Raw genomic sequence first — 17,660 nt, forward strand, 5'->3', positions numbered from 1 at the left:
CTTTAAATATTTAATAACAAATGTTCTGTACAGGATGGCACGGTGGGTAGCACTGCTACCTTGCAGTTAGAAGACCCAGGTTCGCTTCCCGGGTCCTCCCTGTGTGGAGTTTGCATGTTCTCCCCATATCTGCGTGGGTTTCCTCCCACAGTCCAAAGACATGCGGGTTAGGTGCTTTGGCGATTCTAAATTGTCCCTGTTGTGTGGGCGTGTGTGCCCTGCCCGGGGTTGGTTTCCTGCCTTGCACCCTGTGCTGGCTGGGATTGACTCCAGCAGACCCCCATGACCCTGTAGTTAGGATATAGCGGGTTGGATAATGGATGGATGTTCTGCACAAATTAAGAATTCGTTTTAAATAATCACAGTAAAAGAATTAATGATCAGAATCTGCAAAATAACAAATATCTATTCTTCTATTTATTGTAGCAGTCGTTGTGTTAAGTAGTAGCAGTAGCTCTGTCACAAGTACAGTTCCTGAATTTTATCTGGAAAAGTGTTTTAAGGTGCCAAATGCAAAACCTTTTATTTGTAGTAGCTTGAAACTGTAGAATGATGAACCCCCATAAAATGTAAAACAACCATATTGGACATGGGTAGCATAACAGGGTGACATTTTCAAGGAGATTGGTTCAGTTCTTGGCCCTCTGAGCCATGTGCTTCTTTTTCCCAGCCCTGTTTGAGTGTTCTCTGGGCCCGCAGGCTCTTATGAAATCCTAAACACTGAGGTGTTACTGGAAATGCCGTACTGGTCCTTAAATTAGTAGATGTGGGTGCTTGTAAGTGACAGTGTGCCTTCCCCTGGTTTGGCTTCTTCTTGCACCCAATAGTGGGATAAGCTGAGACCCATATGAGACTGAACTTTATTAAATGAGTTTTGCTAACAGATGAATGCATGGATAGTAAGAAACTGCTAAATATAATTAGTACCACTCTATTAATAGTTTCTATTTAAGCTGTACTGTTTAGGTTGTATTGCTAAACTGACCCTACTGTGTGTGTTCCCCCTGCTATAGCCTATAGCCACCTGTTCAGGCGTTGTTCTCACCTTGCATCAGATGATTGCCAAGATGGGCTCCATCCAGCTACCACGCGGCCCTGAATTGAATAAGCAGATTTAGAAAGTGGATGGATGGATGAAGTGGCTTACTTATGGTCAGACAGTTGGTAGGAGACATGGACTGAACCAGCAACCCTGAGGTTGAAATTCCACTTTTTTAGCCACTAAACGACACTTCTGGCCTTGTCTGCTTCATTTGACTTATGACTACCTTACCTGTTTGTGCTGCTCATTTAAACTGCACTGTCACTTTTTCCAAGCTACATCAACCAACCCAACCATTTTTCAACCCACTGAATCCGAACACAGGGTCACGGGGGTCTGCTGGAGCCAATCCCAGCCAACAGGCAGGAACCAACCCACCGCAGGACACACACACCAAGCACACACACTAGGGACAATTTAGAATCACCAATGCGCCTAACCTACATGTCTTTGGACTGTGGGAGGAAACCCACGCAGACACGGGGAGAACATGCAAACTCCACACAGGGAGGACCCGGGAAGCGAACCTGGATCTCCTTACTGCGAGGCAGCAGTGCTACCCACTGCACCACCGTGCCACCCAAGCTACATCAATCCATCCATTATCCAACCCGCTATATCCTAACTACAGGGTCACGGGGATCTGCTGGAGCCAATCCCAGCCAACACAGGGCGCAAGGCAGGAAACAAACCCGGGGCAGGGAGCCAGCCCACCGCAGGGCACACACCCACACACCAAGCACTCACTAGGGACTATTTAGGACCACCAATGCACCTAACCTGCATATCTTTGAACTGTGGGAGGAAACCCACACAGACACGGGGAGAACATGCAAACTCCACGCAGGGACGACCCGGGAAGTGAACCTCAGGTCTCCTAACTGCAAGGCAGCAGCGCTACCCACTGCGCCACCGTGCTTCCCACCTTACTTTTATTCTATGTTAATTAGTGTTCTCTTATTTTAATTCCTATTTATTTTGTCTTCATCATGTAATGCACTTTGAACTACATTATAGATAGATAGATAGATAGATAGATAGATAGATAGATAGATAGATAGATAGATAGATAGATAGATAGATAGATAGATAGATAGATACTTTATTAATCCCAAGGGGAAATTCATGTTCATTCTATATGAAAATTAATTCTATATGAAAATGTGCTATAGAAATAAATGTTGTTTTTGTTATATATTGTATATATATTGTGGCAAGCGGCTGGGGGGTGGTACCCAGCTGGGATGCCCAGAAGGACCAGAGGAGGGAGGCTCATTGGGAGGCACCTGGAGCACATCCGGGTGGGGATAAAAGGGGCCGCCTCCCTCCATTCGATGGCTGGTATAGGACGGAGCTCGGAGGATAGCAGTGGAAGCGGTGGAGAGAGAGAGAGAGAGAGAGAGAGGCATTGGAAAGGCCTGGACTTGTGAGTGATTGGTGCTGGGGCACTGGGTTGTGTGTGCTGTCTGTTGGTGTTAATATGAATAAACGTGTGTTGGCACTCAAACCTACGGTGTCCGCCTGTCTGTGTCCGGGCTGTTCCCCACAATATATATATATATATATATATAAATATGTTATATTCTGTGTATTGATATAAATGTAGTGACTACTGGGGGCATCTCAAAGTCCCAAACCCTTGCAACAATTCAAATAAACTCAAATAAGGTATTTGTTATTTTACAAAATACATTTTTACAGTCCTGCGGTGGGTTGGCACCCTGCCCGGGATTGGTTCCCTGCCTTGTGCCCTGTGTTGGCTGGGATTGGCTCCAGCAGACCCCTGTGACCCTGTGTTCAGATTCAGCGGATTGGAAAATGGATGGATGGATTTTTACAGTCTTCATTTTCAATGCAATACATCTTTTTTCTTTTTCTTTATTAATTCTTTTTTCTTTCTATTCTCCTTCACTCCTCACAGATGATCTTTACCCAATTCCACACCTGACTCTGACTCATCCTGGACCAGGAACTACTAAACACTTTAAACATCAAGAAGCACTTCAGGGTCAGGCAGAACTTCCACAGGACAGAGAGGAGTGTCCTTCTGGCAGCTCCCCCTGGTGGCACCCGTGTACCATAACAGGGCTGCCCATTGGGACTACAGTTCCAATGCTGCCCTGCAGTTACACAAATATGAGCTCCACCGGAGAGTGCTTGCCACTCAGTTTACAGGGGAACACACGTCTCTCATTGCCTCTCATTGTCCTTCTGTTAGGAAGGCCTTCTGGTTGGGTAGATAGATAGATAGATAGATAGATAGATAGATAGATAGATAGATAGATAGATAGATAGATAGATAGATAGATAGATAGATAGATAGATAGATAGATAGATAGATAGATAGATAGATAGATCCCTTACCAAATGACATATAAAAAAGACCTATGCATTGCATTTGTCATTCCAAATGATGGTGCATCCTAAACATTTGTAGTACTTTATTTTACTATTGCAAATGTTTAGGATGTACCATCTGTTGGAAAAAAATACAATGTGTTGTATTGCTATACATATTCCAAAATACACTCCATTAGATGCTGCGTCATAAAAATTAATCCTTCTTTCACGAATCCCTTACCAAATGGCATATAAGAGAGACATATGCATTGCATTTGTCATTCCAACAAATGGTGTATCCTAAACATTTGTAGTACTTTATTTTACTATTGCAAATGTTTAGGATGTTCCATCTGTTGGAAAGAAAATGCAATGTGTTGTATTGCTATACATAGTCCAAAATACACTCCATTAGATGGTGCGTCATAGACATTAATCTTTCTTTCACAAATCCCTTACCAAATGGCACATAACAGAGACCTATGCATTGCATTTGTCATTCCAACAGATGGTGCATCTTAAACATTTGTAGTACTTTATTTTACTATTGCAAATGTTTAGGATGTACCATCTGTTGGGCATTGCCCAAATGCCCTAATGGCCAGTCCGCCCCTGCTTTGGACTGTAGAAGGAAACCAAGGCGCCTGGAGGGAACTCAAATGGATATGGGAAGGACATGAAGAGTGCACCCAGCACTTGAACCCCAATACCTTTGGTCAGGGCCGGATTAAGACGAAATTGGGCCTGATGCTGCTGTGCAAAAAAGGCCTATTTTTTCTCGGCATTGGCGCATGTGCATTCGACACTCACCGTACATGCGCACTCAGACCGACCAAGGAGCCTTAACTGCTTGCGACGCAACCAGCCAGACTTTATTGAACATGAATAATAATAACGACGTAGTATCGTAACAACTCGAGATTAACATCAAACAATGTAACATCAACTTTCGATAGCAATTATCTGAAAAGTGCACTTAATGCAGAAAAGGCTAAACCAGATCAACTCAACCTAGGCATACTGTCACCCTAACTGCACTAGTGCTGCTTACTTATATTGCTGTTTTTCGAGCCTTAGCAAGCGCGACTTCTTGGATTGTGTCAGTGAAGTCAAGGCTGCGCAGCATCTCATGCTCAATGCTCATAAGCGCCAGTATGCTTAGCCTTTCCTGCAAGCGTGCGCAAAATAGTACGGAAGATATCACAAAGTGACGTCACGTGAAAAACCTAATTTCTTACTTAACAGAGTAAGAAAAAATGACTGCAGAGACATTGGGTCAAAGTGACTCAGTTCAGGCTCTTGAGGGTAAAAATTTGTCCACGATTTAAAGTTCATAATAGACCAGAATCCTCGGGCCGGCTTTTAGTTTTACCTTTACAGATAACCATTTAAATAGTCATCGATTTTTACTGTACAGCTAAATTTCAAGGTGAAAAATTTACTACGTGGTACTTACCGAACAATAATAAAGAGACAAGAATCTCCAAGATATTGCAAAAAACGCAAAGTAAACCGTTTAACGTAATTGATAGCATTAACTTGAAATCTTCGGTTAACAATAAACACAATGATGTTATAGTTACGTCACAGCGCAAAGAACAATAGTAACTGTATAAGAAGTAACGCTGTGTCTAGGCGTCCGAAAGTCGGACTCCAAATTTCATTCTAAAAATTATTTTGAGGTTAATATAGCAAAGGAAAACTGTTCAGCTTCTGGAAAATTCTCGCCTGTTTTCATCTGGGCCTATTTCAGGAATGGGCCTAGTGCTGCAGCATCAATAGCACCCACCTTAATCTGGCCATGTCTTTGGTGTGAGGCAGCAGCACTGATGTGCCAGTCCGCCCCTGGTGTGTCCCATTCTTAAAATTGCTGAGAAGCAGAAAGCTGCACGTTTGACGCTAATGGAGGAGCATACTTACTATAATTATTTATTTGTCAGACACTTTAGCTGGTGGTAACGTGAACCTGTTCCCCTGCTTGTTATCTTTAATCCTTCCCGGTAGCCAATGGTGAGCAGGCAAGTGAGAAAATGCCAATGGTTGTAAATGTAAAAGACACACAGGTATTGTTTCAGAGTGGTCTGCTAAATTCTTCCCGCTGGGTTAACAAATATAATCGCACACTTCCTCCTCCACAAAGCTGAACCTTCTTCTCAAGCTACAGTCTGAAAGCACCATACAGTAGGCAGATGGTTCACTAGAAGAAGTCAGGCACCCCACTCCTCTCTCAACAAACTCGACTACCACACCATCATTGAGCTCACTGTTGCTCTTACCTGACAGACACATTAGTCTCCACGGCACCTGCTTGAATCCCCTCTTCCAATGATTGGCACCTCTAGCACTTGGCAGACAGTTCCATACATTCAAGTGGTGCCCTTTTCTCATTTTCAGTTTGAATGTGGGGAGTAGTAAGGAACTGTTGAGACTATTTGCAGTAGAAATGAGCCCCATGAGCTCCAAGGTGCCAAAGATGGCAGTGGGTAATAAGAGTATGCCACCCACTTCATCCATCCATTCGTTTCTCATTGCCAGGACATTAACCTTTGAGATGTGGTCAGAAATCTGAGCAACTAGAAACATGTCACCTACACTGGGAGAACATGCAGACACCACCCAGACAGTTTTTTGGGGATCTGTGAAACAACAACACTACCCTACCGTGCCACCGTACCACCCCATGAATAAAATAAAAGTCGAAGTGTGATAAGTATATGTATGAATGAACATGTCAGGTTAGTAAGTAATGTTACTTTAGCAACTGAGGATCTGCCCTGTGGTGAATGGGAGCGGGCATACGAGAGTAGCCTGAAATGGACAGTCCAATCTTGTACCTGCAGCAGGATGGCTGCTCGCCATGGGATGGCCTGGCACGTGGGCATCAAAAAGCAGATTCAGCAAACAGACTCATGCAAGTTTGCACATGCATGTGTTTATAACTTTGGAGGAATTAGGTGAGCTTCTTGAGCTGAATGGCACGTTCTCTGCAAACATCATCTAACATTCTAATCTACTGGCAAGACGTCTCTCTTTTGGACTTTAGTAGAATATTTTTGTTTTTTTCCTTTGCCATCCTTTTCATATTTTGTCTGCGTATTATAGGTAACTGTACTCTATCCTGTCAGCAATGCACACAAGGCAGGAACAACCACAAGCCTCGGGTCTTTTATGTAATAAAGAAACTTCATTCACTCATCCTGGGCCAGTCATTACTCCATGAATGGCTTTATTTTAGTCATTTTCTTAAATATGTTTTTGCACAAGCGTGTACATTAAATACAGATGATACAAAAATTTCTACTTTATTATTTAAATAAAAGAGCACAGCATGTGTCTTCTGTGACCCAGCTGACACTTGAAGTCTTTATCTCTGCCTGGTGGGCTTGGGGTGCGGCCCTCCTACAGATACCAGAGACAGACCAGCTTGTTGGCTGCTGATAGCTCTGCCCAGTTACTGTATCTATGACTTGCCTTCTTCAATTATTTTTCTTTTTGTTAATATTCGTCACTTGTTTGCAATTTGTAAAGTTGTGTAAGTTACAAGGTGCAAGTGCTGTACAGTGCAATTGAACAACCCATAACAGAACAGAATAACACGGCACCATTTGAATGAGAGGACGCCTCAGGTTTTTCACTTGGGGTTAAAAATCCTTGTGTAATGTGTAATTATTTATTTTTTATATATAATTTTTAATATATATAAATATATTTTTCATATTATATTTTAAATATATGCTATATATATATGTATATATGTATATATGCTATATACTGTATACGCTGCCGTTCTTTATTATATTCTGTAAGTGCCTTGAGCATGGGAAAGGCGCTATGTAAATAAAATGTATTATTATTATTATTATTATATATATTATATATATAAGTTTAGGTATCTGTTATAAGAAGACATTGATATTCTGCATGTCCTTAAACGGTTCATAAACACTCTAAAGACAACTTGAATATGCTGCGCATAAAATGGAGTCCGACTTTTTTAATGGACTGAAATGAAAATTGCGCTTTTGTAAAGTACTGAAGCCCACATGTCAGCATACATCAGTATATCCATTTTGCATCATGTAATATAAATAGTCCTTTATATTTTGAACAGCGATTTATGGAATTAATTAGAAAATTTGATTAACAGTGTCAAAGTAACCCTGCTGCACCCAAAGTAAAATAAAAATATACGCTTGTCCAGCGGCACGATTATTTATTTTTTTTATAATTTTCCCATTATTGTGTAATTTCTCTTTCCCATTTTTTGCTCATTTTTTCATTCTCATTAACAAATATAAAAATTTTAAAGTTGCACTAACAAATTAAAAGTGGACAACAAAAGTGCACTTTCAAGTGTGTAGCTATAGAGATTGTGGTGTACACGCACACACTTTTATCAAACAGTGTTTTATATAAAATGTGTCATATTTTCATATCAAGTATCTTATTATTATTTAAAAAAAATGAAATGAGTTAATTTAATAACTTTCAAATGATTAACATTTTTGACCATTGTTGTTTTGAAGGCACTCAGCAACCCATTAAACAATTATAAATTATTGGAGTCAGTCTTGAAATGGATTAACAGCAAGAAAACACTTAAAGATGATTTGTAATGAATGGTGACAATTTAAACACTGGCTAATATGCACAATTAATATAAAGTTGTCTCTTTTAAACAAATTGAGACTCATCGTGCTGAAAAGCGTAATCTATTTGCAACGTGTCTGGCACGTGGACGTAAATTCCTTACAAACACATTCATTTTACAGTTTAACCCAACAAATCATTAAACGTTAGGCTGCCAAAATCATACTTAGAGAGATTACACGTTGAACGAGTTCGTCTTTTTATATTCATGCTTGCTCCCTAACTCGTCTTCTGCTACTGTGGTCTACGGACGGCGCTATATGAGCTCAAAGTTGGCTTAATTGATGTTAGCAATAAAATGTACAATTAAAGGAAGCAGCGGGCCGCCAGATTAATTCAATCATCTGGCAGCTCACTCAAATTTCGGATTTTTTTTTAATACATCCTGTATAATAGGAGGGTGGAGCGGAGTCTTTAAGATTTGAGTTGTGTACTCCGTTCGATTAAAGAATAAGCCTTCTGTGCTTCCTGATATCATTAAATTTTGTAATCGTTCCAAGTCTCCGCTCCGTCCAACCAGTGCAGCGTTTAATCTGAGTTTTACAATTAGCGCGACATTTCTCTTTTTGTTCCCGCTTATTATTATTATTATTATTATTATTATTATTATTATTATTATTATTATTATTTTAAACTGCCATCTAAAGCGTTTTCTTTTTGATGATACACATTTCGTGTTTATACGCGGATCTCCAGACTCAGTAAGGTGCTGCTGGAGTATGTGAATTTCCCCTTGGGATTAATAAAGTATCTATCTATCTATCTATCTATCTATCTATCTATCTATCTATCTATCTATCTATCTATCTATCTATACATTTCTTTCGCCCGATTAATTCTTTTGTTTTCCATCCATCTATTCACTTTCTAGGGTGCAACCAGTTCAGAGTGAAACCAGGACGGGACATCCAGCGATTCGCTAACCACACTAACTCTTGCATTAGCAATTTAAAATAGTCTATTAACTTGAGTGCCATTATTTCACTTCAAAATTAAACGTTCATTATTTATTAGAAATCACCGTAACGTTTATTTTTTTCCTATGAATTGTTTTATTTAGGACACCCGTTGCCGGAGTGATTAGCGCGTCCGCCTTACTGCTCCGTGGACACGGGGTTTCAGTTTCAACCCGGGGGTTATACGTGTGAAATCTCTATAGGTTTCTGTGACTTATACATTGCAAAGATGAACACGTTCAATTATCGGAGTCAAATGTCTAACTTGTGATGGACGCCCGTCCCATTCGTCTTGTGTGTCTGCAGGCGGTTCGCTTCAGCCACTGCATATGCTGAGTTTCCATGTTCGGTTTTCTTCAAGACTTGCGGGTTCTGTTCACTGGAACCTTACGTATTAGAGTATGTGTGAGTGTGCCATGGGATTGAGGCATCCTGACTGGGCTGTGGCGTCCTTTAGGGACAGTCACAGGTGCTTAGTGATTCTGCATTGAATAATTGAATTAATAAACGAATGGGTGTATTGAGCATCCACACTGATCTAATGGCTCTGAAATATAAGGACCGACTGAAACAGCACCTGGGGACTTAACAGGCGTTGGTAACTTTTATTAAAGAAATGCCCGATCAGCTTTACAACTCCCTGCAGCTGAGAAGAAGACCAAACTTGGAGCACCTTCGTTCACCTTCAGGTCCACATTGCCCTTTCAGATTATAAATATATTCAGGGTCCCACCAAAATAATGTAAAGTTTCTGTTGAACATTTTGATGAAAACACTGAAAGATCATGAAGTACACGTTTATTAAGTCAGGATCAAAAATTCAAAGACACGTATGATCCTTATAGTTGGTTACGCTGATTGTCTGGTTTTAATTCCAAAACATACTTGCACACATACATATGCTAGACATAAAATTAAATGAAAGTGGCGGCCGACAAATTCTCTACTGCACTTCCAAGTTAAATAATGCTTTATTAACATCCACCCATTTTCTAAACACAGTTAATAGTGAGCAGAGTCACAGAGGAGCTGGAGGCTGTCCCAGCAAGTAGGTATAAGGTGTGAGGCAGGAACAATTTCTGGATGGGATGTCAGTCCATCACACACACCTTAAGTCAAGATGTCACCAATCCACCTAAGCTGCATGTCTTTGGACTGTGGGAGGAAAGCGGAGCACCCGGAGGAAGTATGGACCCCCCCAGTCTTCTTACTGCAAGATCAATGCCACTGTGCCCCCAACTTTATGAACCATTGCAGATAATTAATTGTTCAAATTGACTTTTCCACAGGCCTGTTAGCCAGCCCTGTTTGTTAATTCACCTTTAAAAAATGCTTGCTTGTTAAGAATCCATCCATCCAAAACAATAAATCTATAAAAATTCATATCATAACTATTGATAAGGGCATCAAGTGAAAAATAAATATCTTTGTATTGCTTTGTCTGTCTACAGTAAAAAATTTGGATTGGGAATTAAGACGGTGCTTTTATATAGTGCCTTTCATACTTCCAATGAACCCATGGGTATAATAAAAAGCGCCACACAGGTAAGGTGGCACATGCAGGGCCACCCCTTTGGTCTGTTTGTTGCGGCCCTAGTGCCAGTAGGCCTTACAGTCTTAAAACAATAAATAAATCTATAAAAATTCATATCATAACAATTGATAAGGGCATCAAGTGAGAAATAAATACCTTTGTATTGCTTTGTCTGTCTACAGTAAATGCAAAGTTTCTGCATTGTTGTAAATCAGAGGTGTCGAACTCCAGGCCTGGTGGGCCGCAGTGGCTGCAGGTTTTCATTCTAACCGTCTTCCTAATCAGTGACTAGTTTGCACTGTTAAGTAACTTCTATCCATCCATCCATTATCCTACAGGGTCACGGGGGTGTCTGCTGGAGCCAATCCCAGCTGACACAGGGCGCAAGGCAGGAAACAAACCCCGGGCAGGGCGCCAGCCCACCGCAGTGTTTGTTAAGAATTCAATTCTCTTTTCAACAATCATCTGGCCGTGGTGCAAAGAAACAAAAGGCATTTATCGAGGACCTGAATTAAATAACATTTTATTTTGTCAGCCTAATGAAAGTGTGAATAACACTGACGTGTTTCCATTTTTAGATAGCTAACCCATCCGTGGCAGCACGGTGGCGCAGTGGGTAGCACTGCTGCCTCACAGTTAGGAGACCTGGGTGTTCGCTTCCCGTGTCCTCCCTGTGTGGAGTTTGCATGTTCTCCCCGTGTCTGTGTGGGTTTCCTCCCACAGTCCAAAGACATGCAGGTTAGGTGCATTGGTGGTCCTAAATTGTGCTTGGTGCCCCGGATTTGTTCCTGCATTGCGCCCTGGGATTGGCTCCAGCAAACCCCCGTGACTCTGTAGTTAGGATATAGCAGGTTAGATAACCCATCCGCTATCTGATTGTTGAACCAGACCCCAGCCTTCCAGCACGTTCTTTGGTGTGTTTCTGCTGAAGATCACAGACTATGCACTACAGTAAGATGTCATCCTGTTAAGAAGGTTTTTACTGTTTCTTACTTTTCACAACTCTTTACATGCGGAAAATCAATGGGAAACTGAGAAGAGCACATTTCAGGGGAGCCCGTCTTCTTGAAATAGATGTGTTTTGTCTCGTACGTTGATCAAAATACATTTACGTAGGTTTGCCAGTAACCCTGTTCCTTAAAATGAATGCCATCATATTCTTGATTACTTCAAAGCACCAATGTGTTTATTGTTGGAATATCTTAATAAGACCCTGCGCAAAACAAGCAGGGAGATGTGATCTGCTCATTTCTTAGCTTTAACCCTTGAATGGAATACTTCATGGACATGATTGTCCTAAGTGTGAAACACATTCTCAATGAAGACCTCAATGTAATCTTCATCACGGACTAAATTACCATTTCAACACAGCAGAATGCTCTTCTCACGCAAGAATGGTGGCTCAGTATTGAAACCTCTAGGCATGTTAATGGAGCAAGGTGACACAGCTGGCAGTTTATATGCTCAGACCCCGGGGTGGACTTTGTGCTTTTACATTCCTGTTTCGAATGAGCCACACCGGTGTTAAAGAAAGGCACAAGTCCAGGAGAACACAAGTCTCCGAGTCTCTTTTCTCTACTCCTTTTTCCCTGATCTTTTAATATGTTGCCTTCCAATCGGGGTGACAAACTAGCTGAATAGAAAAGCCACCCAGTCATTGCAAGTGACACACACGTCCTTCTTTTTATAGTATGCCTTGCTGGTCTCTTTGGCTCAAACTTATTATCCCAAAGGTTGCCGGTTCGAAACCCCGTCACTGCCAAAAGAGATGAGCTACTCTGCTGGGCCCTTAACCTTCAATTGCTCCAGGAGTGCTGTACAATGGCTGACCCTGCACTCTGACCCCAAGGGGTATGTGAAAAACCAAGTAATTTCCTTTGGGATTAATAAAGTATAATAAAATAAATAAATAATTAGTGGCAGTTGCATGACATTCTATATTTCGGTATTATACCTTTATTTTTTTGCTGGCAATTATTTATATGCTTATTTGCAGCATTTTGTAAATGTACCTATTAGACAGATCTGTCTGTCTGCACTCTTTTAAGTAAACTGTACAGGAGCAGTTCTGCAGGACAATTCCATAGGGGAACCATTTTGGATCCACATGAAGGTTCCAGAAAGATCGTTGATTTAGATCTGTAGCAGGCTCAGACAATAATTATGAACAGATCTGTAAAATAAGGAGACCGGGGTTTGAGTCCTGGTTGTACCCCTTTTAAAAACTGCATGACCTCCCTGCCTCTGTGCAGGTGTCCTCTGGGTGCTGCAGTCCAAACTCATGCAGGTTAGGTGAAGTGGCACTGGTATGTGTGTATGTGGGGAGGGGGGGGGGGGGGGGTTCACCCTGAGGTGAACTTTCCAGGTGTTGTTCCTGCCTTGTGCCTGATGGTTACTGGGATAGGCTCTCACTGCCCTACCTTGGATAAGTGGGTTAAGAAAATGGATGGATGGAGGGAGCAATGGATTCCTTATTTTAAAAAGACCCTCACTGCATGCATAACACAAGCTGAGTTCAGCTTTTCTTGATCTTTCAGTATCCTGCTTAGCCCATCATACATTAAAGATTTCTGTTTTAGCAACCTTTCCAAAGCCCAAAGAACCAACTTGCTATACAAAGAACTCTTTCCATGCAGAATAAAAATTGTTTCTTTGCCAACAAATGAAGCTTCTAGGAACCTCACAAACCAAAAAAGGTGCCATTTTACAGCAATTATTTTTAAGAGTGTGTTGGGGGCAATTCTGGAAGCAAAGGCAATTTCTGTGAGACACCGAATCACTAAGTGTGTAAATATCACTCTTCACGTGGAATATGAGCTTTCAATTCATACTACACTGCAGGTGTGGCCAATGAAAATAAAGTTCAAAATGTGTTATTGCATGCATGGCTGGATGATACATTCCTAATTATCTGATAATTAAAATTCAATTTTTAGGCTGATATACTTTATTATTGGTGAATCTTGATGAGGCTATATCATTAATAATGTTAAAAATCAATGAGTCTAAGTGATTGCTATGACTGATGAAACATTTTTACAATAACTGATAAAACATTTGCCATTCCTGTCTTATATTAGCAGTACATTTATTTATTAAAACTTTTCTAGTGGTAATAAAGAATAATAAAACAATGTATACAAGTTAGAAGTGGTGGAAAACTAAGAATTGCTCACTTGCGATATTATTTTTTAGCTTTCTTATTTTGAAAGATTGTGACGTTTTAAGTGAAAGAACCTGAAAATTAGTACGAAGTTGCTTAAATGAGTTATAAAGTATATTTGGTTATTAAATCATAATTCTGAAAACAGGGACTTTGATCATTGAAATTAAGCTGCGCTCCCGTTACGGCTGAGACAGTGATCGGTGGTCATTGATTTAAGTAATATGACATTTCTTATTTTATTACAAGCATATAGCATTATTGATTATTAACAATACTGTTTGCGCTAATAACATTTTTTTTTCAGAGGGAGGGGGAGAAAATGACTTGTTGTGGACTGAACGACAAACCGTTTTTAGATTAGTGATACATAATTGCGTCTTTATTATAACGCTATGTACTTTATTATTAAAGCTAATGGAACTCGCAGCGCTACCATTGTTCTTTTTTTTTTAATTAATAAGCTAATTGTCTCTTTTTAAACCACGTTCCTTGCCTATAGTTTGCATTATTCCTGCAGTTGAAATTATTTTTGACATTATTATTAATGCAGTATTGCCCCTATTTGCTTTATTGCGCACAGATCGCCGCATGCGGGCGGGCAAACAAATTATTTATCGTGAAACCGGTGGCCTTTACTTCAGAAAATCAAAAATCATATGATCAGTTTTAAGTTCATATAAGATATGAGAATTAAAAGTAGAATGATTGAAAATGGGGAAATGGGTGTTATCTGGGGACCTTACGGGGGGGCTGAAGCAGTTTCGAGAAAGAGATAAGGCGGACCGCCGGAGGGGTGGGATCAATCTGGACATCCAATAGGAATGGGTCTCTGCCAAGTTTCAGGGGCCCAGCTTTTCTTTAAAGAGGACTTCCCGGGGCCGCTAAGAACACGAGCATCTGTCCTTCCATCTTGAGCAAAGCTAGTCACAGCAGCACGACCCTCCTGCCTTAACAATGCCTCTTAGCGGAGCCGACAAGGAAGTGATCGCCGCCACCTGGAGCAAGGTCTCTGGCAAATCTGCAGCGATCGGTGCAGATGCCTTCGCAAGGTAAACTAGTAGAACTATAGTAGCAGTGTTACAAGGGCATTATTCATGATTACTTTTAAATGTACAACTTTACTGAAAAATACTTTGAACATGTTAACTCCTAGCTTCTTGTAAACAGCAAAAATACGTAACTGTATGTTCTCAGAGAAACAAGCCTTTTAGTCTTAGTTGTATTGTAATAATCATTTCTGCTTCCAAAGCCAATCAATTACAGTGTGTGTTTGCACTTAGGAGGTGATATTTGAATGGAATCTAACACTGACTGTTTGTCTTGCCTTTTCACAGGTTGCTCACCGTCTACTCCCAGACCAAGACCTACTTCAGCCACTTTGCTGATCTCTCCCCTGGCTCTGCCAATGTGAAGGGTCATGGTGCCAAAATCATTGATGCCATTGCCAAGGCAGCTACCAACATCAACAACATTGAAGGAAGCCTGAAGGTTCTCAGCGAGCTCCATGCCTACAACCTGAGGGTGGACCCCGTCAACTTCAAGGTGAGCCTCTTACCAGGATCACATCTCCTTTTTCAAACCCTAGTGGTAATTGAAATGTGTAAGATCACAATTTTGCATAATGTTTCATTTTGTCGAATACTGTTTTCTAAGTGATTCTGTATCGACCTTACTATTTATTGCATTTACTTATTTATTTTTGTTGTATTCTCTCTTTAAAGCTTCTGGCTCACTGCATCCTGGTATCATTGTCTATTTCCTTGGGAGCTGACTTCACCCCTGAAGCTCACCTGGCATGGGACAAGTTCCTGTGTGAAGTCGCCGATGTCCTGTCTGAGAAGTACCGATAAGCGACTCAGTGGGAGAAGCAAAGAAAGGCTTTTCGGCTCTTCAGGATGCAGTGCTCAATTCAGCTGACTGGAAACTGTTTACAACTTTGTGTTTTGCCACATGATTGTCAGTACACTCTCCTGAAAAATTCGAAATTCTGCTAATAATAAAACAAATTCTATGTAAATTTGTGCTGCCTCTATAGTGTTTCTTTGAAATGATGTATGGTTCACACTAGCTGGATGTACACACAGCTACGGGTATTACAGTCACTTTCTAACTAAAGTGTGTCTGCTGTCTCCACTGGTTCCACTGGTCCCACTCAAATTCCTACTACCTGTTGCTATTGAGCTAAATTAAATAAAAGCAAACATGTGGGGGAAGCCATTTCTTTTCATATGACTCTCTCATATTCCTGAACCTGAAATAAATCAATACGTCTACTGCAGTAATTAATCTGTGGAAGTAAAAGCTGGGCTTTTGGAGACTAACACCCTTTAATCTCATTGGGAGTTAATCCAAGGTGGTAATCTGATCAGTTATAAACAGCAGTGTATGCACCCGGCCTAACAAGAGGCACTAAAATAAAAAAATGTTTTAAACTGTATACTTAAACCAATTTACAGGTACAATAGGATTCATTATTTTAACTTTGCCAGCACTGACATCTTAAGTGACTCTCTTTGGATTGGGAATTAAGACGGTGCTTTTATATAGTGTCTTTCATACTTCCAATGAACCAATGGGTATAATACAAAGCGCCACACAGGTAAAGTGGCACATGCAGGGTCACACCTTTGGTCTGTTTGTTGCGGCCCTAGTGCCAGTAGGCCTTACAGTCTCAAAACAATAAATAAATCTATAAAAATTCATATCATAACAATTGATAAGGGCATCAAGTGAGAAATAAATAAACCTTGTATTGCTTTGTCTGTCTACAGTAAATGCAAAGTTTCTGCATTGTCGTAAATCAAGGGTGTCAAACTCCAGGCCTGGTGGGCTGCAGTGGCTGCAGGTTTTCATTCTAACCGTCCTCCTAATCAGTGACCAGTTTGCACTGCTAATTAACTTCCATCCATCCATTTTCTAACCCGCTGAATCTGAACACAGGGTCACGGGGGTCTGCTGGAGCCAATCCCAGCCAACATAGGGTGCAAGGCAGGAACCAATCCCGGGCAGGGTGCCAACCCACCACAGGACACACACAAACACACCCAGCACACACTAGGGCCAATTTAGAATCACCAATCCACCTAACCTGCATGTCTTTGGACCGTGGGAGGAAACCGGAGCGCCCGGAGGAAACCCACGCAGACACGGGGAGAACATGCAAACTCCACGCAGGGAGGACCCGGGAAGCGAAACCAGGTCCCCAGGTCTCCCAACTGCGAGGCAGCAGCACTACCAACTGTGCCACTGTGCCGCCCGCCATCCATTATCCAACCTGCTATATCCTAACTACAGGGTCACGGGGGGAATGCTGGAGCCAATCCCAGCCAACACAGGGCGCAAGGCAGGAAACAAACCCCGGGCAAGGTGCCAGCCCACCGCAGTAATTAACTTCTATTCCCTTCATTTTAATAGCCCTGTTTTTAAGGATGCAGGCCTCTGAATTGATTCCTTTCTTCATTAAAAGGCAGCCAAACAGAAATGAGACGTGAAACGAGCTAACAGATGACCAGCTAAACTGGGGCTTCAAACTCCAAGCAGTTTCTTAATGAGAATGTTAATTAGATAGATAGATAGATAGATAGATAGATAGATAGATAGATAGATAGATAGATAGATAGATAGATAGATACTTTATTAATCCCAGGGGGAAATTCACATATTCCAGCAGCAAAAATATTAAATTAAAGAGTAATAAAAAATGCAGGTAAAAAAAAAAAAACAGACAATAACTTGAATAATGTTCAACGTTTACCCCCTCTGGTCGAATTGAAGAGTCGCATAGTTTGGGGGAGGAACGATCTTCTCAGTCTATCAGTGGAGCAGGACGGTGACAGCAGTCTGTCGCTGAAACTGCTCCTCTGTCTGGAGATGACACTGTTTAATGGATGTAGTGGATTCTCCATAATTGATAGGAGCCTGCTGAGTGCCCGTTGCTCTGCTACGGATGTCAGACCGTCCAGCTCTATGCCA

At 41.2% G+C, this 17,660-nt stretch overlaps 1 protein-coding gene and 1 long non-coding RNA gene across 3 annotated transcripts in view; one reads left to right on the forward strand and one right to left on the reverse strand.

Annotated features, from left to right (window-relative positions):
* Positions 1–14,569: 14,569 nt before the first annotated feature.
* Positions 14,570–15,705, forward strand: LOC114661039 (hemoglobin subunit pi-like). Its single transcript, XM_028814141.2, has 3 exons — positions 14,570–14,737; positions 15,023–15,230; positions 15,410–15,705. The coding sequence occupies exons 1-3, from the start codon at positions 14,643–14,645 to the stop codon at positions 15,536–15,538; spliced, it is 432 nt and encodes a 143-aa protein (XP_028669974.1). The 5' UTR covers positions 14,570–14,642; the 3' UTR covers positions 15,539–15,705.
* An 874-nt stretch (positions 15,706–16,579) lies between these two features.
* The window catches only part of LOC127529624 (uncharacterized), a 60,030-nt gene continuing 58,949 nt past the window's right edge, over positions 16,580–17,660 (reverse strand). For both annotated transcript variants that reach the window (XR_007936252.1, XR_007936251.1), the window contains exon 2: positions 16,580–16,742. This is a non-coding gene — a long non-coding RNA (uncharacterized LOC127529624). The remainder of the gene's footprint in view (positions 16,743–17,660) is intronic.

Source organism: Erpetoichthys calabaricus, chromosome 11 (assembly GCF_900747795.2).
Source record: "Erpetoichthys calabaricus chromosome 11, fErpCal1.3, whole genome shotgun sequence".
Classification (NCBI taxonomy): Eukaryota; Metazoa; Chordata; class Cladistia; order Polypteriformes; family Polypteridae; genus Erpetoichthys; species Erpetoichthys calabaricus.